At 53.8% G+C, this 27300-nt stretch overlaps 1 protein-coding gene across 1 annotated transcript in view; it reads right to left on the minus strand.

Moving 5' to 3' along the window:
• CDH23 (cadherin related 23) overlaps positions 1 to 27300 on the minus strand; it is a gene marked incomplete at its 5' end in the record, with an annotated part of 358117 nt that overhangs the window by 163107 nt on the left and 167710 nt on the right. Inside the window, 2 exons of the mRNA XM_080822934.1 lie at positions 18651 to 18839; positions 20477 to 20589. Of these exons, the coding sequence (XP_080679060.1) occupies positions 18651 to 18839; positions 20477 to 20589 (302 nt within the window). The remainder of the gene's footprint in view (positions 1 to 18650; positions 18840 to 20476; positions 20590 to 27300) is intronic.

The raw sequence follows: 27300 nt of genomic DNA on the forward strand, positions 1-27300 counted from the left end.
CTTACCTCTCTGTGCCTCAATCTTCTATCCTGCAAAATGGAAAGAACGAGGGCCACCTGACAGCACTCTTACAGATAAGCTGCAAGATTCTGGTAAAGTGCCTGGGACTGAGTGAGGATTCGATAAATAAGGGTTGTTATTCTTGTTCTAGAAGGGAGGGGAGGAGGAAGCCCTGGGGATGGGCTGATTTCTATTGTTCGGCCAAGAATGAAGGGCAGAGAGGGATGGGCAAAGGCTTGGATATGTGCAGGGATGAGTGGATCCCCCCCATGCTGGCCAGGGGCTGTAGGTCTCCCTTCTCCCCTGTGCTCTATTGGTCTCACCCATGCTATTGAGCGGCAGAAAATCAAAGTCCACTGAAGATGGATCCTTTATCACCCCTTTGTCCAGGCTTTCACTTAATTAACCCCAATCGGACATGCCAGTGTGAGCCTTGGCAGGAGGCGGGCCCCTCGGTACCCCTTCCGTCACTGCTTCTCCCGCAGCGTCCCATGCCCAGCACACCAGGCCGCCCGCCGTGAAGGCAGAGTCCAGCGGGCCACGGGAGGGAGCCATGCGGTGGGCACCGCCTCCATCCCCCAACTCTGGCTCAACCCCCACGGATCTTCCTAGTTTCAGAGTCCGGGGGAACTGATGACGGTACCTCCTGGCAATTGAAACCTTCTGACTCTGTCTCTTCGAGGTTCCCCGACCCAGCGCCCTGTTCCTGGACACAGTCCCAACCCAGGGCCCCAGCAAAGGCCACAGTACATGCTTGGTCGCTCAGCCTTGTCTTCCTTTCCTGTGTGCCAGGCTCGTCTGGTCCAGAGTCTCGGCTTCTCTGCCCCGAGAGTGGGCCGCCTCTCAGGCCTGCATCCGCTGAAGGACCCGGCCCTGGTTTCAGGCTCTCGGCCCACCCACCCCCTCCCCCAGGCTCCTTTGCGGTTTGGGCCCTTGAACAGCATGGACAGGAACCATTTTCCCTGCACGGGCCATTCGTCACTGTGAGTGTGGCAAGCCCTTCATTCTCCCTGGGCCTCAGTTTCCAGATCTGCAAACTGGGGTGATTCTCTAAGGGCCCTCAATGTCCGCTGTGCTCCCTCGGATTGCTCCACTCCTGCTACTGCTCCAGGCCTCTCTCCTCTTCCTCCTCGGCTGCTGCCCTCTCTAACCCTCCTTTGTGCTCCTTCATTTCTTCCTCCACTCCTCCTCTCTTGGACACTCTTCCCTTCTCTCCCTCCTCTCCTTCCTCTTTCTCCCCCCCACCCCCGGTCTCTTTTCCATTTCTCTCTTTCTCTCTCTTCCATCACCCCTCCGGTTTCCCCCTCCCTCCTCCTCCTCTTCCCCCCCTCCAGCCCTCTCTCTGCCAGCCTCCCCCTCCTCCTCTCCCCAGGTTATCTGCTGAATTCCACACACGCCTGCACAGACGGGATCAATCCAAGGCTGCCTTGCCTTCAGCTTATCTCTGCTCCAAATGATTGATTTTCCCTCTTTAAGAGTAATTTGCTGGTGAATTCCATGTATTGCAAAAACCCCTGTGAAATCTAATTCAATCCGATCGGCAGCTGGCACTTTGGGGAAAGAATACTAGAGAGCTGTCAATTTCATCGCGTGGACGTGTGTATTATTTAGCTCACAGACGAGAGCACGAGGCAGGCAGGTGCTCCTCACCTGCACGTGCCACCACCCCTCCCTCCCTCCGGAGGGATCTTGTCACCCGCCCCGCAGCCAGCCCTGGCTCTTCTGGGAAGTGCATTATAATGTGCACTGGGTACTCGCATTAAGGTAAATGAGGGACAGGTGCTTTCAAATTGTTTTCCTGATTTGCAGCCCACTGCCCTCATGCACTATGGGAATCTCAGCCTTCCAGAGCCCAGCTATCCCTGACCACCTGTCTGTCTCCGGCATTCCAGGCTTGTCTGGCTCAGAGCCTGTTTCTCAATGTGTATAAATGTGGAGGTGTGAGGAAAAACCAGGCCACCTCTCAGTCCTGCCCCTGGGTGACCAGCTGTCCCAGTTTGTCCAGGACGGGTGGGACTTACACGTGCTAAAACCCAGGCCGTTGCAGGCAAACCTGGAGAGCTGGTGTCCAATGCCACGAGGCACGTCTGAAAGCCCAGCAGAGTAGGTCGTCCCCTCTGCACAGGTGAGGCGGTCATGCCCTCGGCATGGCAAACAAGGCTCTGAGCATCTGACACACCAGCCCCAGTGTCCGACAGGTGCTCCCCAAAGGTGGCATTACCTCGGAGGCTCAAGTCCTCTGCCAGTGACAATGGTCACACGGTGACCAAGGGCTCTTGCTCAGCCCTGGTGACCTCTGGTCTGGGAGGGTCCCATCTTGTCCCCCCACCTATGTCCACTGAAAACAGCAGAGCTTCCCCCCGAGTTGGAACCAGCCACGCTGGCCTCTGTTCCCATGCCTCAAGTAAATAGCCATTTCTGGTGGGATCCAAATCTTTGGGCTGCCCGGACCTCTAGGCATCAGAGCAGTCAGTCCCAGGGTTACTTAGAGAAATGAAGTGGCTTTACAGGGACTGGCCAAGGTTCGCCTTACTAGTGCTTGTGGACATGGTCAAAGGGCAAGTGTATGTGGAAGGCCCAGGGAATCTCAGGTACCATCTCAGGCCACATGGAAATTCATGGGCAAGCAGCAGGGGGCCATGTAGGATTTATGAGGTGGGGGGGGGGCTCTGAGCTCGTCATTCCAGAATGACCTGTTTCACTCCACCCTGCCCCGCACCCAGGGAGATCTCGAGGATTCCCCCAGGCCATGCACCCCTCCTCCTTCCTTCCCTCTCTCCTGCAAGGGACCCTGTTTGAAAGGCACATGCCCCAAGTGGAAAGCTCAACAATGCCTTCCTTGTGGTCCTGCCTGCAACCCGGGCTCATCTCCCAGCACAGGTGACCACATTCTTAACTTTAAGATCAGAATCTGCTAACTTGGACCTTACCCCCAATACCTGGTGTCAATTCCTTCCCTCCCTCCCCCCACTGGTAAACCCACACTGGAGCTCTGGCTAGGGTGGGGGCAAGGGGCCAAAGTGGGGTGTCCGTGTTCTTAGAGGTGCAGGAAGGAGAATCCAAAATGCAGGGGGGGGGGGAAGGGTGTGCATCCCCGTCTGTCCCAAGCCTGGAATTGTCCCTTGGCTCCCTCTGGGGCCCAGGCTGGAAAGGATCGTGTGGCCTGAGGGGCAGGATGGCTGGCGGAGGAGGCATCCAGCCCTCAAGAGGCCTCAGGAGGAGAAGGAGAGACAGGCTGGTGCAGGGCTGGGAGCTGGCTTTGCACTCAGCAGCTGCCTGGCTCTGTCTATTTACCATGCTAAAACTATTTTCCTGTTCCCACAGAGAGAGAAATGTGTGGCAAGGCAAAGAAATCTAAATGTCTTATGGAAATCGGGAGGGCACACTGCCTGCTGCTAATCACACCGCTTTATATTCCAGTCCACCTCCCCACGCCTCCGGGTGGTAGGGAGGGGCCGAGGGGGCGGAGGACAGGGTCCTGAGAGCCCTCGAACTGATACGCGCTGTGACCTCAGGCCAACTGCCCTCTCTGGGCTGCCTTTCAACATGAGGGATCCCTTTGCCTCAGGAGGCCCGGAGGGCAGAGCTCTAAACGGTGTAGAGGCCAGGCACCTGGGCTTTGGGGATCTGGGAATGATTTCATCTCCCTCCCCATCCTAGCCCTCTGCCAGGGAGGTCTGCCCAGGTTTGCATCCCCTTCCCATGAACAAAAACACACAAATGCCCTAAGGGGGCGGGTGCTGGGCTGGGACAAAGTGCCAGGCTTCAAGCAGATGGGTGAACATGCCTGGGGATAGCCCTGCATGTCACTTAGCCACGGCGACATTCCAGAAGTCAAACCCTGGGCACAGCTGCCCAGACCTGCAAAGAGCCCCTCCTACCTGACTCGTTCCACACCTTGCAAGGCACTCACATGGGGCACACAGCAACTATGGTTGAATGGACGACGGGATACATGCATGAATGGGCTACGCGTGTGTTTATCTGTGAATGTGTTGGGTGTGAGGAAAAGCCAGGAAACAGACAGAGGCAGGAGGAAGGCTGGGAAGGGTGGGGGGGGGCGGGCAAGAGAGGATAATCAGACTCAAAGAAAAACAGAGACAGAAATGGAGGGAGTGGGCAAGGGTGGGTGGAAGGCATTCAGATGTGGAACTAAGCTGAGGTGAAGAGAACAGACACCAGGAGGGCCTGGCCACAGTCTAGCCAGCAGACGATGACAGCTCCCATTTTCTTTCTGCCTCCTAGCCTGCCCTTCTGGGTTTCTGCCATTCCTGTCCCTGGGATTCCAAATCCTAGTGGCATTCCAACCCCACAGACCCCCACGACCAGTCCCTGCCCTTCCTGCCATCTGCCATCATCCCCTGTCACTGTTCTTGTTCTCCTGGCGTCCAGATTAATCAACTTAAAGTACAGCCCTGAGGATACCACTCATGCTCAAGAACCATCGATGGCTCCCGCTTGCCTGCTGAATTAGGTTCAAACTCCTCTTGGTATTCAAGGCCCTCGTCTACCTTTCTGGCTTTATAGGCGGTGTGTATTAAATGACAGTGGAGAGGAGGATGGTGTTGAGTCCAAAAGCTCACCAGTGGTGCTATTGAAGCTGCTACCTTTCCCTTCTTTCTGGGGAGTGTGGGGGAGGAAGAGGTTATCAATAATTTATAATTTTTAAAACTAACCTGCAGTGAAATTGACATTTTGGGGTATTCGATTTTATGAATTTTAACACATGTATAAATTCGTGTTACCCCATCACAACCAGCACGCAGAACGGTTCCACTGCCCCCCAAACTCCCTTTTGCTTACCTTTATAGTCAACCCCTCTCCCACTCCTAACCCTTGGTAACCACTGGTGGGTTCTTTGCCACTATAGTTTTGTCTTTTTGAGAATGTCAAAGAATTACACAGAACACAACCTTTGAGACTGGCTGCTCTCACCTCCTATAAAGCCTTTGAGATCACTTGATTCTCACTTCCCCTTAGTGGTCTGCTTATCTAAGCTGTCCTGTCCCTAGAGGACCAGTTAGCATCTGCACAGAGGAGCTGAGCTGGAGGGGGCATGTCTCTAAGAGGTGAGCCTACCAGTGTGCCAGGGAAGGGCTTTGAAGGCAGGGGGCAGAGCGTCAAGCGGATTTAAAAAAAAAAACAACAAAAAAAAACCAACAACCCTGGTTGGCCAGCTCTGTAAACTTTAGCGGATTTGGACATTCCCTAATGAGGGCAATTAAGAGTCATTATGCTGAAAACAGAAAAGTAAACACAGATCCATATGCTAATTGGCAAATATTGCTGCGTGTTAGGGCTGGCTGCCTCCTCCCTCTCCTGAGCCCTGCCCCTAGTCCTGCAAAGTGCCTGCCCCCCCCACACTCCTCCATCACGCTCCTGTCCTCTCTTGGTCCTCCTCCTCCCTGGGAGGCTGCTCCTTCTCAGTCGCCTTTGCTGGCTCATCCCCACCTCCCTTAAGGTGAACACCGGGATGCCTAGCCCCCCTCTCCCTACACCCACACCCCTTGCGTCAGTGAGCCCAGCTGGACCTGTGGCTCTAAATACAGCCCAGGTGCTGGTGACACTTATACTTCCATCTCCAGCCTGGGCCCACATGGTGGGCTCTGGAGAGCCAAGTGCTAGGTTTCTGGGATCTAGCCAGCTGCAGTCATGCTGGCGGCTTGAGGTAGGTGTGTGATAGTAGGGCTTACCCCAGAGAGACCACCGAGTGCTACAAATGAGGGGCTCCCAACCCAGAACCACTCGTTGTGCATTTATCAGCACACCTCCTCTGCCTTCTCGATGTTTCCATATGGATGACTAACAAGCATGTCCAATGTAACGTGTCGAAAGCTAAACTACAGATTCCACCTCCCCCTCACTAAACATATTGCTTCACCATCTCAGGAAGGAAGGACTCCATGTTTCTAAGTGCTCAGGTCAAACACCTTGTGCAGTCATTGTAACACACACCCCTCAACGCACACACAAACACACACACCCACCCACCCCAGCAAATCCTTGACTTTCCATTCAAAACGGGTCCAGGAGCTGATCTCTTCTCACTCCCCAACAGCACCTCCAATTACCGTCCTTTCTAGCCGAAGGCCCTGCCCTGGGTGGTCTATTTACCAACCAGCCAGGCATCCTTTTGTTGGGTTGGCAATCCCGGAGTGCAGGAGGAACAATAGAAATGACCTCCAGGGGGGGCCGCCTGTCTTCCAGCCTCCTCCCCACCCCTTTCCTTAACCCTTGACTCTCCTGCCAAAAGGATGTATGCCCAGGTCACGTCTCCATAGGTAACCAGATACCTATGCAGGAAACAGAAGTATCAGGACCCCCCACCCCATACCCTCCAATCACCAAATACCCTACCATATATGGATGTGAGCCCATGCCCTGCCTTGGCCCGATAAAAGACCCCCCGCCACCTCCCTCCCAGTGCGACTTCCCCCACTCCCCTTTTCAGAGTCGAGGAACCTCGCCCGAGGGTGTCCACCTCCTCCCGGTGAGACTTTCCTGGCTCCCCTCCTCCTGAGCCCTGAAACTTCACTGGAGAGTGCCTTTAATAAATCTTGCCTTGCGCCCACGTTGACCTCCTGGTGTTGTGTTTACCTCGCCTGCGAAACTTTACACCTTTAAAATAATTTTCTTTTAAGATAAAATTCACCATTTTAACATGTTAAAGTGTACCATTCAGTGGTTTTCAGGATATCCACGATGCTGTGCAACTGCCCCTTCCCTACAGTTCTACAACATTCCCATAATTCTAAAAGGCAACATTGTACCCATGAACAATCACGTCGCATTCCCCTCCCTGCAGCCACGAGTCTGCAGATTTGCCTGTTCCGGACATTTCATACAGAAGGCACCCTACACTACGTGCCCTTTGTGTTTGGCCTCTTTACCTCGCATAAGGTTTTCTAGGTTCATCCACGTGGCAGTACGTGGCCGGGCCGCGTTACCATCACGGCCGAGTAATATTCTGCCGTGGAGCTACCACACTGTATGCACTCAGCAATGGATGGACACTTGGGTCGCTTTCAAGGACTGTCCTTCCGTACTTCACTCTGTAAGGCCCTCACTCCCTACTCACTACCCTTAGGTGGCTTCCTCCCTCCCTCGGGCTTTGCATAAGTTCAGCCCTAAAGGTACAGCTGCCTATCTGACCTCCTCCACTAGTCCCAGGCCTCCCCGCTCCTCCTCGTGCCTCCTGCACCGCGCGCAGGTGCACTCCTGCCCGCAGCCATGTGCCTGCCATGCCTGCTGCCTGCCGAGCTCTTCCTCCAAGTGTCCACGGGGTCTACCCCATCTTCATGGGGTCTCTCCTAAATGTCACCTCATCAGAGAGGCCTCCCCGGGACTGCCTTGAGCCCCGTACCCTGATTTATTTTCCTCCGTGGCTCTGGTTGCTGTCTGCTATAGATTTACTGGTTTCTTCAATCTTCTGCCCCTGCAATGGAGCCGGCCTGAGGGCGGGACTTCGGCCGCTGCCTTCTCTTGTGAACAAACAGCTCCTCGAAGAGCATCAGGAAAGCAGCAGGTGCTCAACAAGTATCTGTTGACTACATAAACTAATAATTAATTCTCACCCCCGCTTGATGCAAGAGTCCCTCTAGGACAGCTTTTCCACTCGCCTGCCCCAGGCCTGCGGGTGCCCCTCCTGTGCACTTGGCCACCTGGTGTAGCTCTGGCACTGCTCTGACCTTAGGTGGAAGGTTTCCTTGGAGGCTAGCTCTGCCCATGTGAGAGAAGCAGAAATATCACCTGCCCTCTGACACCGGACTCAGGGCACGTGTTAAGGACGACGAGGAGGAAAACCTGCACCTTTTAACCAGGGATATGGACGTCTGACAACCTTGATTTTGAGAATTTATTCTCACTCTCAATTCCTTTTCAAATCAGATGCGTAACAGAGTCTGCAGAAATTCATGCAAGCAGCGCTGGGTTCTGGCTCTGGGAAGGAGGCTCCATGCCCCCCCTCAGTGGCCCACCCTCACCTCTGCTGCCCAGCGGGGCTCTGCCGTCCCTGATGCTTGTTAATTAGGATGTTTCTCTGCTCGTGGGAATAATGATGGGGTGAGACACGCAGGGACCACTCCCAGCTGGGCTATGTTTACCCCTACTCTTTGAGATGGGGGATAAACAAGACACGCCATCTGTAGCTGTCAGGGGTGTGATGGGGGTGGCAAATGGGGTAGGAGGGGGAGCATGGGAGGAAGAAATCAAGTCCTAGGGTGAGACTGGGCTCACGGGGGCCCATGGTAAAAGGGGCATTGTAGTGGGCATGAAGCGGCCAGGCGGTCACAGAGAGGAAGAGGATGGAGGAAGTGTGTTAATTCTGCTTCTGATCCCCGTGGGGGTGTTTGGGAAGACCAGGCTCTCCATTTAGGAAGCATGACTCCTAAGGACAAAGTGACTCCCGCTACTTCCCATCCCAAACAGCAGTGGGATGGGGTAAGTGTCAGCTGCCAGGGAGGTGGCTGAAGGGGTACAATCCCCACGCCCAAGATGAAAGCCCTCATCTAGCCGCAGGAGGGGACTTGGCCCAGCTGGGGAGCAGGCACGGGGGAGGGGAGAGGGTGAGGAATGGGGCTGCCTGCTTCACACCCCCACCAGGGCTACTGGGCCTGGTGTAAATAGCACGCTAATTAGATTTACGGCTGAGACTAAATTAGGAGGTGTCAGAATCACACCGAGGACACCCTCTGGTCCTCAGGGAGGCTGGAGCTTAGCATGCTGGGAGGAATCACACCACGGGATGCAGCCACGCACAGAAAAATCCTAATAATCACCATCGTCATAATAAGAGCCTCAGTGAAGGCAACTGGGGAGAAATTAATAGGAAAAAGAGCAGACGGGGCTGCCCTGCTCCCCCTGGTTTCCTTCCCTTCCAGAATGGCTTGCTTTGAAGTCAACAGATATTTTCCTGGAGAACCTAAATCTTGGGGGAAGAACCTCAGAAAAGTGAGCTGAAGCTGGGAAACAACAGAGGTCTTGCAAACAGACCCCTGCCCGCTGCCAGGCAAGCAAAGGTGCGGAGCGATGCTCACGCAGGCCCCGCAGAGTCCAGGTGCCGGCTGTGTAGACATGGCTGTGGGCGGACACTCACCCGGCTATGCAGCCAGATCATTAGCGAACCTTTTAGAAACCCGAGCAGCCAGGACGGGCCCCTTGGCCTGGGGCATGCGGACTAGGAGAAGGGCAGTGCTGACCTCCACTTCTGAATGTGCCTCATCTTGGTTGCTCCCTGGACCAGAGCTCTCACTCCCTGTTTGTTCCCGTTTTGCGTCACTGATGAACTCATGAGCTGGGTGGGAGGCACAGAATGTTGGAGGCATTCTATCTACTTCCTTTACACCGCCCAGGGGATTCAGTGGGAGGTGGGTAATTTCCACCCAGATCCCACTTATCTCTCTAATAGAGGGGAAACAAGAGTCTGGATAGCTGGATAATCATCCATCCACAGAAAGGGCAAAAACTCACATGGGCTCTCTGGATGCTGGCAGCCTGCCCCTTCCTCTCTTCCCCATCTTTTCATTGCTTCTAGAGTTTGGTTTCTAGTTCAAATTGCTTTGGAAAATAGGAAAATGGAGATCCATGCTCTGGGCCCCCTCAGCAGGCAGGGAGAGTTTAGGGCGACTGGGATCACTCCCCGGGGTAATAGGGACGTATATTGCCTGTGTCGCTACTGGAAAGTCGGTGCTGGTGGACGGATAGAGGGGGCCCAGTGGAACAGTGGCCTGCAGCATCCAGAGCTGGAAAACAGACCCTCCGCTGAATGTGAGACCCGGAGCTTCCCTGCTCCCAGCCTGCTCCAAACGGGTGTGTGGCTCACGAGGCCAACTCTGCCAGCCGGCAGAATGTCAGCCTCACAGCAAAAGCCCAAGGAGGGAGCTGAGCTAAAGGGTGGCCATTCAGGAGCAGGGATTAAGGAGGGTTTGTTCATCTTTCGTGCCAAGGACCCCTCTGACAGTCTGGTGAAGCCCACGGACCCCCTTCCTGGAATAACATTTTTAATTGGGAAAAAACAAAATACACGGGACCACAAAGTCAAAGTATGTTGAAATAGTTACCAGGTGTGTTAAAAGGGTGTTAAAGAAGAATTCGGTGCCTCCTAATGCATTAAACAATAAGATTTACCAGGGGGTTAACATAGGCTGTAATTTCAAAGTAGTGATAACTGTAAATGGTAGGTTGAGATCCTAAGACACCCGAAATGTGGTATGAGAATGTCTGAGGTTTCTCTTGGGTCAAAGCCCCAGGTACTACTCATATCCCTGTTTGTTTCTATTTTCATAATTAAAGGGAGGGCTAATGGTCAGTTGCAGGTTAGTGAAAATACAGATGCAGATTTTTCTCTATCCAGAGTCATGGATGCCTTGGGGAGGCAGAGGGCCCCCACTTCTGGGGCTGAAAGGAAGCCTGGCCAAGTCCCCTGGGGCCCACAGCCACCACCGTGCAGGGCTGCGTAGGGAGAGGGGCCGGAGAAACCACACGCTGGACAGACTGACGAATAAGAATAAACGGGAAAATAAATTTAAATAAATACAAGGTTGCAGGCTGGGCTCCCCGACAGGCCTGGAACACATGTGGAATGGAGAATGAGGGTGATGGATAGAAACAAGGCCCAGATTAGCAGGAGAACCACCGCCTCTTCTCACTGCCCACCCCCCTCCCCCCTCAACCCTACAAGTAAACCCACTATCCTGGAATATGGCTTTTTCTCCCTGTCATTTGCTTTCTTTTATTTATTTATTTGGTGATGTTTTCTCCTTGGGGAGGTGGGTAATTCTCTCTGTTTTTTTTTTCCTGTGCCCCTCAAACAAATGAATCGTGTCATCTCCTGCCTGAAATAGGAATTAGCTCCTGCCAGATGTGTCCCCGTTCACCTTGCCTTACCTCCCCCCTCGTCCTGCCCACAGCCGGGCTGGAGGTGGGAGACCCACCTGCTTGGGTGGGACCAAACCTTTGCAAATGGTGAGACTCGGCCGCAAATGCAGAGCTCCCCAGGGCAAGCAAGAAGCATAGGATTGAGAGTTCAAGGCCAAGCTCTGTGACCCACTGGCTGTGTGACCTTGGGGAAGCCCCTTAACCTCTCTGAGCCTTCATTGCCTCCTCTCTGAAGAAACACAATAATACACCTCTCTCTCAGGGCTGGGATAATAAAAACAGTTAACATTTAAAGAAGGCTTTTTATGGGCCAGGCACGGTTTCAAATACGCGTATTAACTCACTGAATCATTGTAACAGTGTGGTGAGGTCAGTCCTATTGTTGTCCTCATTTTGCAGATAGGAAAACTGAGCCAGAGAGGATCAATGAAGTCTCCTAAGGTTACACAGATCAAAAGCTTCACAGCAGGGTTTGAACCCTGGCAGCCTGGCTTCAAAGTGCTCGTTTTTTTCTCCATTCTGGCTGCTTCCCTCTTCCTAACTGGTGAAATGCTCCAGGGAACACCAAATAAATAAGCACACGGGCAGGCTGGGAGAGGACGGCAGGGGGATGAGGCCCATGGCGGTGCCAGATCCTTCTGCCCATAGTGGGGAGCAGAGGCGGCCAGAGCAAGTTCAGGGAAGGGAGGAGGGGCCCCCACTGGGGGCAGGAGAGAAAGAGGAAGCTCAAAGAGGAGCTCAAAGAGGAAGGTCCAAGAGGACCTTCCCACCCAGGTCCTCTTGGACCCAAAGGTTGGTAGAGTCTTCACTGAGATGGATCAGCCGAACCCGTGGTTTTTCCGAGGTGCACCCCGAGGCACAGAGTGGGGACGTGACTTGCTTGGAATAGCTCTGTGTGGCAGGAGCAGAATGGGGGTGGGCCTTGGCTTTGGGGTTTTCTCTACCACCTCCCCTGGGCACTTGGGGTAGGTCTGGTAGCAGAAGGCTAGGGCTAGGGTTCAGAGTCCTGGGCCATTCTGACTTGGTAGAGCCTCTGTCACAAAGACCAAAGGTGCCCACTCCCTGTCCTCCTAGGCAGAGTTCCGAAGGCGGTCTCCATTGGACTTTCCGGGTTTCATATAAGGGGCCTGGGGTTCTCCGACTTCTCGCCACCCCAAGAGGAAAATGGCAAACTGTAAGAGAGCCTCCAGTCCAATGCCAGAAAGCACATGCTGGCTGGGACAGGTGGCTAAAGTGAGGGGGGGGGGGCGCTCCTGTGCGGCTTTGCTACATTTCCCCGCTTCCTGACAGCCCCATTTTCAACACAGCAATCGGGGGCTCCTTAAGAAAGGTGACTCAGAGCATGTCACCCCCTCCCCTGGCTCCCCACTGAGGTCACTGTAACAGAAAAAACACCTTTCACAGGCTGCAGGGCCTGGCCAGGCTCCGGCTGATGATGCTACCTCCCCTCCTCCAGTTCTCTCCAGCTTCCCACCCCCCCCACCCCCCTGCCCCACAACACCCTCGACCCATCTATTTTCTGCTCCTTGAAAATGCCCAGCCGGTTCCCTGTCGACCTCTGGCCTTGCAGGGAGCACCTGCTGCCAGAATGTTCTCCCTCTGCAGCTCCGTGTTGCTCCCTCTCCTACACCTCTCCACCTCAGCTCCAAGGGCACCTGTTCCGGAAGGCCATCTGGAACCGCTGAGTCAAAACCGGCCCCCCTACGACACCCCATCATTCACCCTGTTGGTCGACTTCTTGACACTCATTTCCACCCACAGCGCCATTGGTACCTGTTCCTCTAGCTTCCCCGCTGGGATGAAACAGAAGCCCTTGGAGGGCAGGGACCACAGCTTCAGCATTGACCCCTCCCTTCAGCGTGAATTTGTGGGCACACGGTAGGTGTGCAAGAGCGTTTGTTGAGTGAATGCATACGTCACTCCCCAGCTGTGTGAATTTCCATAGAAGGCCTCAGAAAGGCCCCGGGGGCCAGCAAATTGATGAAGTCGGAAGGCCATTCTCAAATGATTGCAACTCCCAGAAATAGCCAGAACCGGGCAGTAGAGGCTACTGAAGGGCATACTGGCACCCTACTCCCCACACCCCTGCAAAAGGACAGCAGGAGATATGTTCTGGGAAGCTGTGGGGCAGAAATGAGGCAGAAATGAAGCAGATCAAAGGCTCCCAACTCCTGAGAAGAAAGGTGTTTCCTGAGAAGAAAGGGTGAGGGGTGTTGTCAATTTCCAGCTCTCGGAGTCTGCTGGGAGGCCTCGCGCATAGCGCCACCGAATAGCGAATAGCGTTTAAAAACAAAGCCCTTTGCTGGAATTTGTAAAGCAGCCGGAAGCTCGGTTGATCTACCCTCACTGCAACAGCCGTTGCAGAGCACAGAGCAGATGCAGAGCACAGAGAATCTAGAAGGGGAAGAGTGGATTTTAGGACAACTAAACAGAAACTTCCAACCACCCTAATAACGCCACACCACACAGATGGGAAAACGGGACAGGCTAGCTCAGCTGTGAGCAGGACTGTGTGGGGACGGCTGCAGGCTTGATCAGGAGAGGAAAAGCTGACCGAACTGGAGAAAACACAAAGAACATCCTGCGGCCAAGGGCGTGGGTAAGGATATGGTAGGGATCCAAGTGGGCCAGAGTGTGGCTCATTTGTCCTGGCTTTCCAGAACACGGAGGAAGAGACAAGAGAACACCCAGCAGCCAGCAGCAGGGGAATGAGGCTGCCACAGCCTTTCATTTGATACTCAGATGAGTGCCACACCAAGGCTGACTCCTGGGGCCTTTGCCTTGAGATTTTTTTTTTTTTTTTTGTGATTTGCATTACAACCATCTATTTGCATCTCAACTGTCACGCTGGCCATGGGAGTTGGTGATGGTTTCAGCCCCTGCTATCCCTACCTTCCCGGGCTTCTGTGAGTTTTCTGTAGCAGAGCAAAGGAGAAGAAATTACTCAGCAGGACTTGACAATGAAGATAGAGTCCTTGGGAGATAGAAAGGGCTTCTTTCAAGTACCATTGCTGTCTTGAATTTCCTGCAGAGGCTGAAATTCAGCAAGAAACGGGGCAGAATCTTCCATCTGGAGGGGATGCCAGCGTTGACTAGTCTTAGTGAATTAGATTAGCAACCTTCTTGGGAATGACGGCCACAAAGTGCTAACTGAGAGGTTAAACTGCTTCCTCTTTCCCTTTCTGTTTTCCATCAGCACCCTCTGCTGCCCCATCGTGGACTTATGAGGTCACCTTCTAACTCAAACTCAGGGGGAATTGAGCTTTTAGCCCAGGGGCACTGAGAATGGAGTTTGGACAAAGCCCTGAGCTACCTCATGGCTACTTTTATCATTAAATCACTCTTTAATTCAACCAGCACGCATTTTGAAGTGCCTCCCAAAGGCCAGGCAGAGAGAGGGTGAGGCTCTGGGTCACTCTGGTGAGCAAAAGCAGGCCCATCGCTGCCCATTAATTCTTCAGTTTAATTGGGGAGAGAGGTATGATTGAGATGATCACACTGATATCTGCAAAAGCACGTAATGGTGAATGCAAGGGAGAATTGATGAGGGAAACAGAGGCAGAAGAAAAATTATTAAATTTCCTTACCTACTGACAAGCCCTTAAAACAGGCAGAGTGACTCTCCTCTAGGGACTCAACTACCCCCACCTTAAGGCTTTGCTAAGGGCAAAGGACAATCCTAGCCTGACGGACCCCTACCCCCAACCAGGATCCTGTAAGTCTACTTTAATAATTCTCTTGGAAACTTTATCTCTAAACCTCCAGGATAGTGTTGACAATCATTCCGGAGCATATGGCCCACTGATATACATCTAAAGGGTCTCACAAGAAGGTTTTATTACTGGTAATGAATAACCTTTTCCCCAGACAATAGCTAGCCCCTCAAGGTCCTAGAAACCTTGCTTCCAAAATTTCTTAGAGACTTCTGCCATCCCTAATCCCCTCCCCAACTTACAAGTTGCTCCCCGGGGCAGCAGCTCTTCCTGCCCATGGGTCCTGTCCCTGTGCTTTAATAAACCACCATTTCGCACCAAAGATGTCTCAAGAATTCTTTCTTGGTCATCGGCTCCAGACCTCACCCCACTGAACCTCACCTATGTTCTAGAACTTCATCAGAATCACATGTTCTCTAGATGACGACAAAGTGACTTTACCTCTCCTCATGCTCCTTTCCCTCCTCCAAGTCTGTTCGATGAATGCATTTTTCCACAACGTCTAGCAAATCCAGCCACCTTCACCCCAGATACGAATCCCAACCCATGTATCCTCCCCTCAGAAAGAGAACTGGAAGAAAAAAAAATTTTTTTAAAATCTGCTTTTACTAAAGATGCCTGATTTCTCTTTGAGGTTCCCTGATTTTTCCCAGATTCTGGATGTTGGCAACGTGGCTGAACTACTCCATGCCGGAAACCTGGGGCCTGACCCTTAGCATCTGAGACTGGGTCTTGGGGGCATTTATCCCAGCCAGATCTGGATCCCTCCAGAATTCTGGAGAATAAAGACGGGAGACATAAACAAAACAAAACAAAACACCCAGGGCAATTTAGAAAGCAATTTATTCCTCCCTGTTTTTCAGGAATTGGCCCAGGACCATGCTGGGATGGTTTGGGGGCAGTTCTATGGGGGAGGCTGGACTGTGACTCAGAGGACCTTAAGGTAGGGAGTCTGAGCTTCTGGGCTGTCTTTCTTCAACAGCCATTCTCTCTCTGCACCTCACTGTGCCCCGGAGAAGTGGGACCCCCCAGGGGGGAGGGCAGCCCTTTACTGTCAGAGATACTGGCCAACTCCCTGGGGCAAGCAGCGACAGGATCCCTGGTAGCGTGGGCACCCCATCCATAGCGGGCATGCTGAGGCCTGTGTCTGGGTGCGGAGTGGCCACTAGATGCAGGCTGGACCCAGACACCCCTCAACCTCCCTGCAGATGCTCGGACAGGCCTTCCAGCAAAGCAGGACTGAGCTAAACCCCAAGCGGTCAGGGTGACCCTGAACACCCCAACCAGTGGTGGTGAGAAGCCTTGGGGTTGCTGGCCCTGCTGGCGGGGATGCCCCCTGGACCATCTGGCTAACATCTTGGGAGTGTGCCAGGTATTGTGCTCAGTTCTCCAGACTAAAGGTCTGATCTCCTTCTCTATCCCTTGTCGGCCAGCCAAATATGTAGCTGCCGCCCCATCTTCCCCAGCCTCCTGGCAATGAGGTAGGGTCACTCCCTAGTTCTGGGCAGCTCTGGGCAGCTCAGGATGAAGCCTAGAAGGGCCGGTGCTTGCCCCCCTAGCTGTCCCCTCCCTCCTGCTGTGACCAATGTGACTGCAGAGCTGTACCCGAGAGACTACAGAGTGGGGTCTCCCTGCCCACCTGTGCTGGATGAGAAGTAATAAATCTTTGAGCAAGAAAGAAACCTCTGTCTCAGGGTTAATTTGTGACTGCAATAGAAACAGGTACATTTTCACACAGATGAGAGAGATGACACTGAGAGAGGGTCAACGACTCACGGAAGGTCGCAGAGCTAGTGAATTACAAGACTGGATTGAACACAGGCCCCGGCTGATTTCAGAGCTTGGGCCATGAACTACTACACGAGCTGCCTCCCCTGCGGTTTGCCTCCAAAATCGAGCCCCAGTTCTTTAGTTTGGCATTCAAGGCTCAAGGTCTGCGTCCCAGCCCACCCTCGCAGAAGTCTACTACGTAAATCCTGCATCAATCACACAGTACAGCCTGCTTCCTCCTCTTCCTTGCAGGTTCCTCTCTCTGGGCCTCTCAGTGGGCCATTGCCCAGCGCTCCTGCTCTCCAGGCTGCCTGTCACCACCTGATTTGTGTCCCAAGGCTCAGCCCTGGTCCCCCTTTCACCGTAGAGCTTTTGCTGATCCTCTGTCCCCCACATCCCCCCTTCTCAGCTGAGGTCTGGAGCCCTCTCTGCCCACTGTCACTGGCCCGCACGCGGGGACCAGTGTCTCTGTTCCCTTGGACATTCGTCATAGCCTGAAACCAGAGATGGCACTTTGTCCCGAGGCTCTCACTCACACAGCATTGTCTAAAGGGGGTGCAGCACTCCAGGGGGATAAAAGATGACCCACCGGGGTATGAGAAAGTATTGGAGCTTATTTTTATACCTGTTGATTGCCACCTTTTAAACTTGCAGGTTTTTTTTAAAGATTTTATTTATTTATTTATTTGACAGGCAGAGATCACAAGTAGGCAGAGAGGCAGGCAGAGAGAGAGGAAGGGAAGCAGGCTCCCTGCTGAGCAGAGAGCCCGGTGTGGGGCTCGATTCCAGGACCCCAGGATCATGACCTGAGCCGAAGGCAGAGGCTCAACCCACTGAGCCACCCAGGTGCCCCATTTTTGCAGGTTTTAAAAAGTATCTACTATACTTGTGTAGGACACACCTGGTCCCATGGTCTCCACTCCCACAACAGATGAAATCTAGTTTCTTGTAAACCGTAGGTGCTTAGTACATACTCAAGTTATATCAGACAGGCAGGGATGGGATGACTTAGCAGGAGGTGGGGGCACGTGGCTGGCGCACGGGCGCGGGCGCACACACACACACACAGCGGGACTGACCTGTCCTCACGGACCTGCGTCCCTGTGGGGGCAGGGGCTGGTTGGGGTGGACCTGGACGGTGGGCCGTTAAGAGAAGCTGACAGGAGACAGCTGACCGGGAGGAAGGGCTCCCGGGCAGGTGTGTTGGAGGTTTGCTGAGTAGAGAGGGGCAGGAGAAGCGAGTGGGAAGCCAGGCCTGAAGCCCCTCAGGCTGGAAAACCTAATGGAATTCCTGAGCAGAGTGCCCCCCCCCCCCCACAACCGCAGTAATAAATAGAAGTGCTATTAAGGATCCTGGCTGCTGACAGGCAGGGGAGAGAGCGGGCACGGGAGGGACGGGCAGGGAGGAAGGCTGAGAGGGTCTCCCTGTCCGCAGGGAACCCATCCCATCCAGGTCTGGTGGGGGCACGGGCCCCGTCCCACAGCCTACTCCCTCCTGTCCTTCTGGAGCTTTCCCTCACTCGTGGCCCATGTCCCTTCCTCTTAAGACGGGCTTCAGCTGGGGGCACCTGGGTGGCTCAATGGGTTAAAGCCTCTGCCTTCGGCTCAGGTCCTGATCTCAGGGTCCTGGGATCGAGTCCCGCATGGGTCTCTCTGCTCCGCGGGGAGCCTGCTTCCTCCTCTCTCTCTCTCTGCCTGCCTCTCGGCCTACTTGTGATCTCTGTCTGTTAAGTAAGTGAATAAAATCTTTAAAAAAAAAAAAAAAAAAAAAGAAGACTGGCTTCAGCTGGGCAGGCCCCTGCAGGAGGCTGCAGGCATCTCGGACCCTCAGTCTCCTTGTGGCCCGGGATCCCCTTGAAAGCACTTACACTACTCACATGGAAAAGGAGGAGTCATTAACTACACCAAAAGGAGAGATAAGACTTTTTTCCAAGGTCCTATTTATACCACAACCCCCAACTTTTACAATATCTATTTTTTTGGTGTGTGTTTTATAATGTACATACTAGATCAATAGGCCGAGTATATATTTCTAAATAAATTCCTAAATAAATCACTAAATGAAGAACTACCCACCAGGAGTGTGTGCCCCAAGAGCTTTTGCAGGGGTGGGGGGTAGGCTGGGGATTAGGGACTGCTGATTTTTGCAGGGGAGGAGAGGAGGGGCAGCAAGGTTTGTTTCTATTTTATAGATGGGGACTTGGAAGCCTAGAGATAACTTGCATCTTTCCCAGGGTTGGGCGGCCCAGGAAGGGTGGGGGCCTGGACAGGCCACGTGTTCCTGCTACTCACCTCGTCCTTGTCCACCACCTGGATGAAGAGGGGTAGGGCAAAGCCCACCTGGGCGAGCTCAGTGATGGCCACGCTGTATTCGGAGCTGTTGAACTCGGGGGCATTGTCATTGATGTCAATAACCAGGATGTTGAAGGTTGTGGTGACTGTGGCATCAGATGGGGTGCGGTCATCATTCAGCTCCGTGCCCTGTGGGGACAGGACAAACACCCCAGAGATGAAGGCGGCCCTCATCACAATATCATCATTTACCAAGGATTTCTCAAGGCTACCTCCTGTGCTTCGTGTGAATGACCCCAACCCCTCACCACCATCCTGGAAAGAAGATTCTATCGTTAGCGTCCCCATTTTACCTTTGAGGAAACTGAGGCTCAGAGAGGTTAAGTAACTTGCATAAGGGCACACAGTCAGAGTAGGTGTCAACTTTAGGCGGTAGGATTCTAGAACCCAGGGGACAAGGTGGCATGGTGATGCTAAGACAGATTTGGGGGTTCGTCAAGGGGCAAAGCGGGACTATTCAGTTTGGGAGATGATAAAACTGAGGTCAGGAATTTTGAGGCTAGCAGGTAATCAAGACTACATTTGGCATCTGCTATGGCCCAAACACTCTGCTAAGTGCCATGAGGGTCTGGGTCGGACTCAGGGAAAAATGGGTCAGACTCAAATCCTTGGGTGTCCAGTCTCTGCACCAGAACCCCCTGGCCCCGAATTCCCATTCTCAGGTCCCACTCAATCTTCTGAACTCAAATCTCTGGGCGGGAGGCCCAGGACTAGCTATCTTTTACCAGTTCCCCAGGAGATGAGGATTCACAGCAAGTTTGGGAACTCATCCTCACATTTTATATAAAGATGGAAGAACTGGGCTTGGGGTCCCGCAGTGATCTGGAGCTTGCCCTGGGGCCAGGGCACAGTTCTCTCCCACTGGAACCGTGTGCCACCACAGGAAGCAAGCCGAGAGGAGCGGAGGCAGAGAGGGGCCCCTGGCTTGGTGGCTTGATGCAGGGTGAGGAACAGGCAGTGTTAGTTCCCCTCCCCTTGCTGGCCCACGTGTGCATACTGGGTGTCGACGGAGGAACTAGCTGGCCACAGAGGGCTCATCAACCTGTTACTGTTGCAGGCTTTCCAAGGTCAAGGAGAGCAATCAAGGGTCAGGCTGGGCTCCTCCATTCTCCTCAGGATGGAAGGACTTAATTCCCCAAGCCCCTCTCCTCAGGCCTTGTGCCCTCCCCAGCATCAGTCAATGGGTGGGGCTGGGGAGGACCCCTGTGGACCAGGCAGAGTCCATACCCTAAATGGGTTTCACAGGGAATGGCTCTGCAAATCAGAGATTTTCACTGAAACTGGCCATCGGTGGCAGGGGGTTCAGGGCCAGGAGGGCTGTGGCTCTACCACACCTCCGGGGTAAGGACCCCAGTGGTTTCCACCTCTCCCCACTCTGCTGTTGCTTCCTAACCAGCGACGAGCCCCAGGGAAGCTGTCAGAATCAGAAACAGGACAAACCCCAGAAATGGGGTCAATGCAAGAATTTGAGGTGGTGACCACAGAGAACTTGGAATCATGGGTAACAGTAAGGAGCATGATGAGTACCTCCTAAGTGTCCCCTGGTTCCTCAAATGGGGATAAAAGTCCTAACCCTAGGGGATTGTTTATAATGGCTGTGAGGTGCCCAGCACCAGCATCCCTTCCTGACAGGGTCCCCGGGCATGAGCCTAGGGAATCACGCAGTGTGAGAGGTGGAGGGCTTCCACAGGGGCACTTCTGGAGGATGGTACCCCATGTGGGCACCACGCCCCATGGGACGCAGCTGCACGTCACCTGGCTCTCACCTTCACGGTCAGGATGAAGCCGTGGCTGTACAGGGGGTTCTCCCGATCCAGGAGGCCATTCAAGGTCAGCGCTCCGCTGATGTAGTCCAGGGCGAAGATGCTGTTGGTGTTCCCTGGAAGAGAGTAACATTCCAGGTATGCCTGGGGCCCAGGGCGGGTGGGCACAGGCAGCAGTCAGGGCTCTTCTCTGCGTGTTAAGGATGAATCAGTAACTTAACATGGGTACTGGCCCAAGGAGTAGTGGGAAGTGTTCTGGAAGACGCGGCCCAGGCAGCAGATTGCACTGATTCACAGAGTGAGGACATTCTGCTCTTTGGTCTTTTTCCTTCTCTTGGAAGAAGTCTTGGTTTGGTGCTAGCATGCCTACAGCGCCTCTCTAACACTTCCTTGTTTTCCTTTGTAACAGAGAGAGAGCAGGCTTCAGGCACAGAGGCTTCCAGGGGCAGTGGTACTCAGCTAGGACTCAGTAACTGCTACAGTCTGAACGTTTGCTTCCCCTCAGAATTCATATGGTAATATCCAAAGCCACACAATGGTATTAGTAAGTGGGATCTTCAGCAGGGTGGGGGGATGGGGGGGTGGGGGGTGGTGGTGGTGGTGGTGAAGCGGGGGCTTGGTCACAAAGGTGGAAGCTTCATGGATGGAATTAGTCTCTTACTAAAAAAGACCCTAAGTGATCCCATGCCCCTTTGGCCATGAGAGGACACAGTGAGGGATCACCGTCTACGAACCAGGAAGAGGGCCCTTACTGACTGTGCTGACACTCATGATCTTGAATTTCTCAGCCTCCAGAATTGTAAGAAATAAATTTCTGTTGTTTAGAAGTGACACAGTCCCTGGTGTTCCGTTATAGTAGCTCAAATGGACTAAAACAGAAACCTAGATTTGGTTTCCTTTGTGCTTATTTTTATGGTCATTTTCTTTTCTATTCTATTCTAATTTTTTTTTAAAGATTTTACTTATTTATTTGACAGACAGAGATCACAAGTAGGCAGAGAGGCAAGCGGAGAGAGGGGGAAGCAGGCTTCCCGCTGAGCAGAGAGCTTGATGTGGGGCTTGATCCCAGGACCCTGAGATCATAACCCGAGCCAAAGGCAGAGGCCCAACCCACTGAGCCACCCAGGCACCCCTCTATTCTAATTTTCTATCTAGCCATTATACAAGTTTCTTTTACAACACATATACGTTAAAGACCTAATTCAACCTTAAGAATGAGCATTTAAGTACCTACTAAAACCTGAAGTATATATTTAAAGTACTGGCAAAAATCACACACAAGAAACACTAGCTCAATGGAGGTCTTTGTCCCTATCCACGCCCCACCCCCGATCTCCCCTACCAACTTCACTTTATGCTGCTTCTCCCTACGGGGGTCCCATGTCCCCATGGTGGCTTCCCCAGCTTCCCTAAATCGCCACGTTCATTCCTGCCTCTTCTTCTCTCTGTGTCCACCTTCCTCTCTTCCCTTCCCATCCTCCCACAGACAGCCATCCTTCCTCCTCCTCCTCCTCCAGGAAGGCGGCCTGACTTCTCTGGCTGACCTTCCATGCTCACAGGCAGTAGTCACTGTTCTGTTTGCTCTCCCATTGCTCCCTGTGTGTTCACAGGAACTTCCTGGCCAGCCCGAAGCTGGGGGGCCTTTCCTAACTGTCCTTCAAGGAAACTGGCCAGTGCTGGGCACTCACTGGCTGGCAATTTCTTGAAGGATCGCTACTCCCAGTGCACCTGGGCCCCCATGCTCGTCCTTGTGCCCTTCCCACCAGGCTGGGAATTCACCTGGACAAATCCTAATTCCACTCTTCTCTCCAATATGAGAGCCTGGCTCATTCACATACTCACACACTGCCATTCATTCACAGGGTCCTCAATCTCCAGGGCAGCCATCCTCAGACCAGGCCCCGTGCATGGTGCGGTGGGGGATGTGGGTGTCGGTCTATCAGGAATCCTGGTAGGGGGGCTTCGACATGCATGAGAATCATCATCTCTCAGTTCACAGCAGGGAGAGACTGTTCAACACGTGGGAAGGCTCAAAGAAGGAAAGCTTCTCAGAGGAGGTGGCATTAATTCCCTACACCACTGTGTAGAGGCTGTGTGACCTGGGGCAACTCGCCTAACCCCTCTGTGTCTTGGTCTCCCCATTTATAAAATGGGGGATAATAATGGCTCTACCTCATAAGGTCATGAGAATCAAATGAGTGTGAAATATGTATCTGTATACACACACATGCACACACGCATAGGGCTGGATCATTTCCTGGCACAAAGTAAATGCTCACTAAGTATTGCTTGAGCTGGGCCCTGGATGATGGGCAGAATTGGGGAAGGGGCAGATGGACACTGATTCCACAGGTGGGAAGTGATTGATAACCTGGCACACAGGTGGGAGCTAGTCTACCTTCCTGCAAGCCCCGGGCCCCGGCTCTAAAGGGATCTGTGCACTGTTAGGGGCTCGCACCATCTCTTGGATCAATGAAGGAAAGCGCAGGGTGGAGACAATTCCGTCTTCTAACTTTAGACTTTGGGATACAAGCTGTTCTAGGCTAATCGTCTGCTGGCCGGCAAGGCATCGGCCTCTACCCAGTTGGTAGCTAGAGGCTGCCCTCCCCTGTCCTTCTAGCCCACTGCAGGGGTGGGGTGAGGCAGGGGAGAGACAGCTGATGCCTGCAGAGCCCATTTGGGTCTCACGTCACTCTTGGACAGCGGGCTTTGGGGACTCGGACGTGGGGGTTGCTGGCCAGGGAGTGGACACCACTCCAGCCTCCCCCTTGCCCAAAGCTTCCTTCCATGGCCATATAGAGGCCCGGACTCCTTCCTGCTGAGTGGGTGGAGTGGGGAGGACAGGGCTGCAAGGAGGCACAGATGTGCATGAAGGTAAGGAGGTGACTTTTTCTTCAGCCAGGAATTCCTCTGCTGGCGAAGCCGGAGGATGGAGGCTTTCATCTGTGTCTCGTTAGCTGATCCATCCAACAATGACTGAGCTCCTATGATATGTCAGAGACACATTTTGGCAGGGGTGCGGCCCTCAACCGGATATTCACATCGCAGGGTGATCAAGGTTGAGGTGGGGTGAAGCATGGACACTGCAGGGTCCTTTGGGGTCTGGGTCCTCTGAGCCCCTAAATGCTCAGCTGAAGGGCTGCCCTGAGGCAACCTCTCCGAGCCTCCTGCCACCCACCGCTCCCCACACCAGCGTGGGCCCCACCTCCCCAGCCCCCAGGGCTAGCATCTCATCATTCTGAATTTCCATATAAATTTATTCTTCCCAATAAAGGAACCTATCAAATGTTTAACTAAATGTGATTCAATTTTTATCTTTGCAAGATTTTTCCTATAAATCATTCACAAACCAGAAGCCCCTTATTGAATGATGTGCTTTGGGTTTTGGCTTGAAAAATGGGGTTATCAACCCCGGCATACTAAGCTGCCCCCCCCCAAGACCTTTGCCCTGATGATGGCCTTACTGCCCATCCCCAACCTGAAGTCTGTCTCCAGCACATAAGTTACTCCTTCCTCTGACCCAGGCATTTTTCTCAGACAAACGTGCAGGCAAATATCCTCCAGCTGCTACATATTCAAACTCAGGGACTCTCCTCCAACATACACACACACACACACACACACACACACGCTTTTTCCCCATATCTACCGGTGTGGCGTTCACCTCTCAGCCTCCTGCCAAGTTCGAATCACCAACTCCCAGGACCAACAGCCAGAAAGGGTTGCCTCCCAGGGAGCCGACAGGACCACCTGAGTGAGCCACTGGCTCTGATGGTCTCCTGTCACCATGACAGTAGCAGAACTCCTGGGATGCTGGTTTAGGCACGGGCTGGAGGCGAGCCCTGAGCCCCAAGCAGGGAGGGCCAAGGGCAGGACTCTTTCAAAGACGGATGGACTGATCATTCGTCTGAGTTGGTACTGAGCACCTCCTGGGTGCAAGGTGCTAGAGAATCAGTAGAGAAAAGCAGGCAAGGTTCATGCCTTTGGTCTCACGGGGAAGATCGACATCAGGGATATGATCACACTATTGAACACGTAAGTAGTACTTGCTGAGCTAAGTCCCCCGAAAGAAAGCCACATGGCCTCGAGAGGTGGGTAAGATTATGCCCTCGGGAGGGCAACTGTTCGGGGTCAAGTAGCTCTGCTTGACTTTGGCTAGGCAAGCTTGGTCAGGTTACTTAACATATCTGGAGGATCTCAATTTTCTAGTCTGTAAATTGGGGTAATGATAGTCCCCGCCACAGAGTGTCGTGGTGAGGATGGAAGGAGCGAGTACAGCACCTGGCTTGCAGGGAGGTCTCCACACAGGTCAGCCACCTGTGCTGCACCGAGATCATACCACCGTGGACCGCTGGCTCCATGCCCACCCCCACTCCACGAGCCCCCGATTGAGCCAACACCGTCCTCTTGCCAGGAGGGCCTCACTACCGAAAACCCTTGTGTACGAGTTGGCAGCCCTGAGGCCAAGGCTGACGACCATGGGGCATCTCCCCAGGGCTGCAGCCTCGGGGTGGGTCACCATTTCCCTGCCCCTCTTCCTTAGCTCCCCTTCCACCATCCTTCCTTCCCCAGGGGGCTGCGGGCTTGGCAGCCACACAGAGAAGTTTCTCTGCTACCCTGGAAGCCGATACCACCCTGTCAGCTCTCTGTTCTCCCAGACATTCTTTATCCAAGTCCCACGGGGACTGGGGGGCCAGGGGAGGCTTATCCGGGACGCCTTTCACCTGTTCAGCCCCCATTGCTGAGCCGAAGGGCAGCTGCTTTCCCTGGGTCGACAGGTGCTGTCCTAGGTGCTTGTGGATATACCTGGTAGGGGAGGGGTTCTGCGGTGGAGCGGGACTGCACCTCGATGCCCTAAGGCTCTTGGGAACGGTGACTTAGAGAGTTCACAAAAGAGAAGAAGCGGGTCCTTACCACCCTGCTGGTTCTCTTGGGGCCAGCCACCTCTTCTGGGAGCTCTGGGCACCCAGACCTCTTCAGATTCCCAAAGGAAAGCCTGGGGGGATGTGAATCGAGTCTGCAAAAGCATGAAAGGCTGCCAAGGGGGTGTCTCAGCCTACTTTCCCTTATTTATTAAAAACAGTGGCTAGTACTCATCAACAAGATCCGTGTGTCAGGCACCGAGTGAAGCCATTCGTGTACCCATATTACCTACTCCTCACAATAACCATAGCCCACGTCCCACACAAGGAAGCAGGTTCAGAGATGTCAAATAACTTGTCCAAGGTCACGTGGCTACCCAGCGGCTGGCTTACATCTCTCCTTCTTGCCCCATGGGCATTGGCCCTGCGCTTGCTTTGCACCCACTCTGCACTTGGCCCCGTGCTAAGGGACAAGCAGATGGGGAGACACAAGGGATCGTCACCCTACATAGAATGCAGTGGCAGCAAAGTTGCTTTTTTCTCAGGAGGTAAAAACATGGTACATTCTGGGAAGTTCTAGATCAATTCTTCCATGGCAGATTTAGACAGCCGCAGAATGTCCAGGTGGCGATGTCCTCCAGGTGGTGGCGAGGTGGCGAGGAGGGCCCATGGTGGGGACTAGTGGGAAGGCAGACCCTCAGGCAGGAGCTCTTAGCAACCCACGTGTTGACACACGGAGGGTCTGGCCAGACTAACTTTAGGGCAGACCCATGTCTCCAGTGAGGATGAGCACGAGAATTCAGGGAGACAGGCAGTAGTCTGAGACGCAGGGGGACACTGTATAGTGCCGGGTGCCTGGAGGCAGGGGAGGAGGAAGTTCCGAGAAAGGGCGGCCAGTAGGGTCAAGCAGCGCTGAGAAAGAGGGGCCCAGGAGAAGGGAGATCCAGCAGAGGCCAGTGGTCGGATCTTCAGATGCCCCCAGAGGTCAGACTGTGAGACACCGCGGGCAGGAGGGGCACAGATGTGGGGATACGGAGCAGGTGCAGACCATGGGGAGTAACACGCCAGGAGAGAGGCAGAGTGGCAGCTAGAGGGCGCAGCAGAGTCAAGCAAAGGGCTTCTGTGTTTTACAGATGGTCAAAGGCAGAGAGGGGAAAGAGGGTGGAGGGAGTGAGGAGGTGGGAGAAGGTCAGACTTGGGGGGGGGGCAGAAGGCACAGCTCTTTCTTTGGGTCGTGGGGGGCTCGTGCTCCCATCTCCTTGTTCCGCTGAGGCTGATGGCCTCTCCCCTTCCCCAGGCGCCCCTCCTCCTAGCTCCTGCCAAATCCCATCACTCCCACAATCTTGTCCCCTTGTTATCTCTCTGGCAGCATCTTGACCCACGGTGAGCCAGGTCTGGGAGGAAAGCCGTTAGCCGGCCGCTGATGGTGCGTGTGGGAACACAGGCATGACTTTAAATTGCTTTGTCTGCTCTGTTGGGCTAACAGCAACCCGGCCTGCTGCCCTCCTAGTTAAAGGAACACCAAAGACTTCTACTCTGCTCCTTCTTGTTCTTAATTCCACCTCCAGTGTCACAGGCCTCAGGAAGCCAGTCCTGGCGGCCGTGGCATCTCGCACTCCTCCGAGCCCCAGCGCTGGGCTGCACTGTGGGGGTGTACCTGGTTCTCAGAGCAAGATCCAGGGTGGCCTGGAGGATCGGGCCAGGGTCTCACACTTCTGTCCCCCAGGGCACTCACTCAGAAGGATGCCTGAGCAACGATGAGGGTCAGGGGCACACACTCGTAGGGGGTTTGCTCCGGGCTGGCCCTGCCCTGGGGCTGGGGAGGGCAGAAAAGAGGGAACAGCCCGTGTTTATGAGGAGCTCATGATCTGGTTGGGCTTCTGGGCCCAAACATCCATCGGCTCCAATGCCAGTCCTTAAATGGAGGACAGGAGCTGCGGGGAGATTATCTGGGGGATGCTAACC

Source organism: Martes martes (genome assembly GCF_963455335.1).
Source record: "Martes martes genome assembly, chromosome: 14".
In the NCBI taxonomy this organism is placed as follows: domain Eukaryota; kingdom Metazoa; phylum Chordata; class Mammalia; order Carnivora; family Mustelidae; genus Martes; species Martes martes.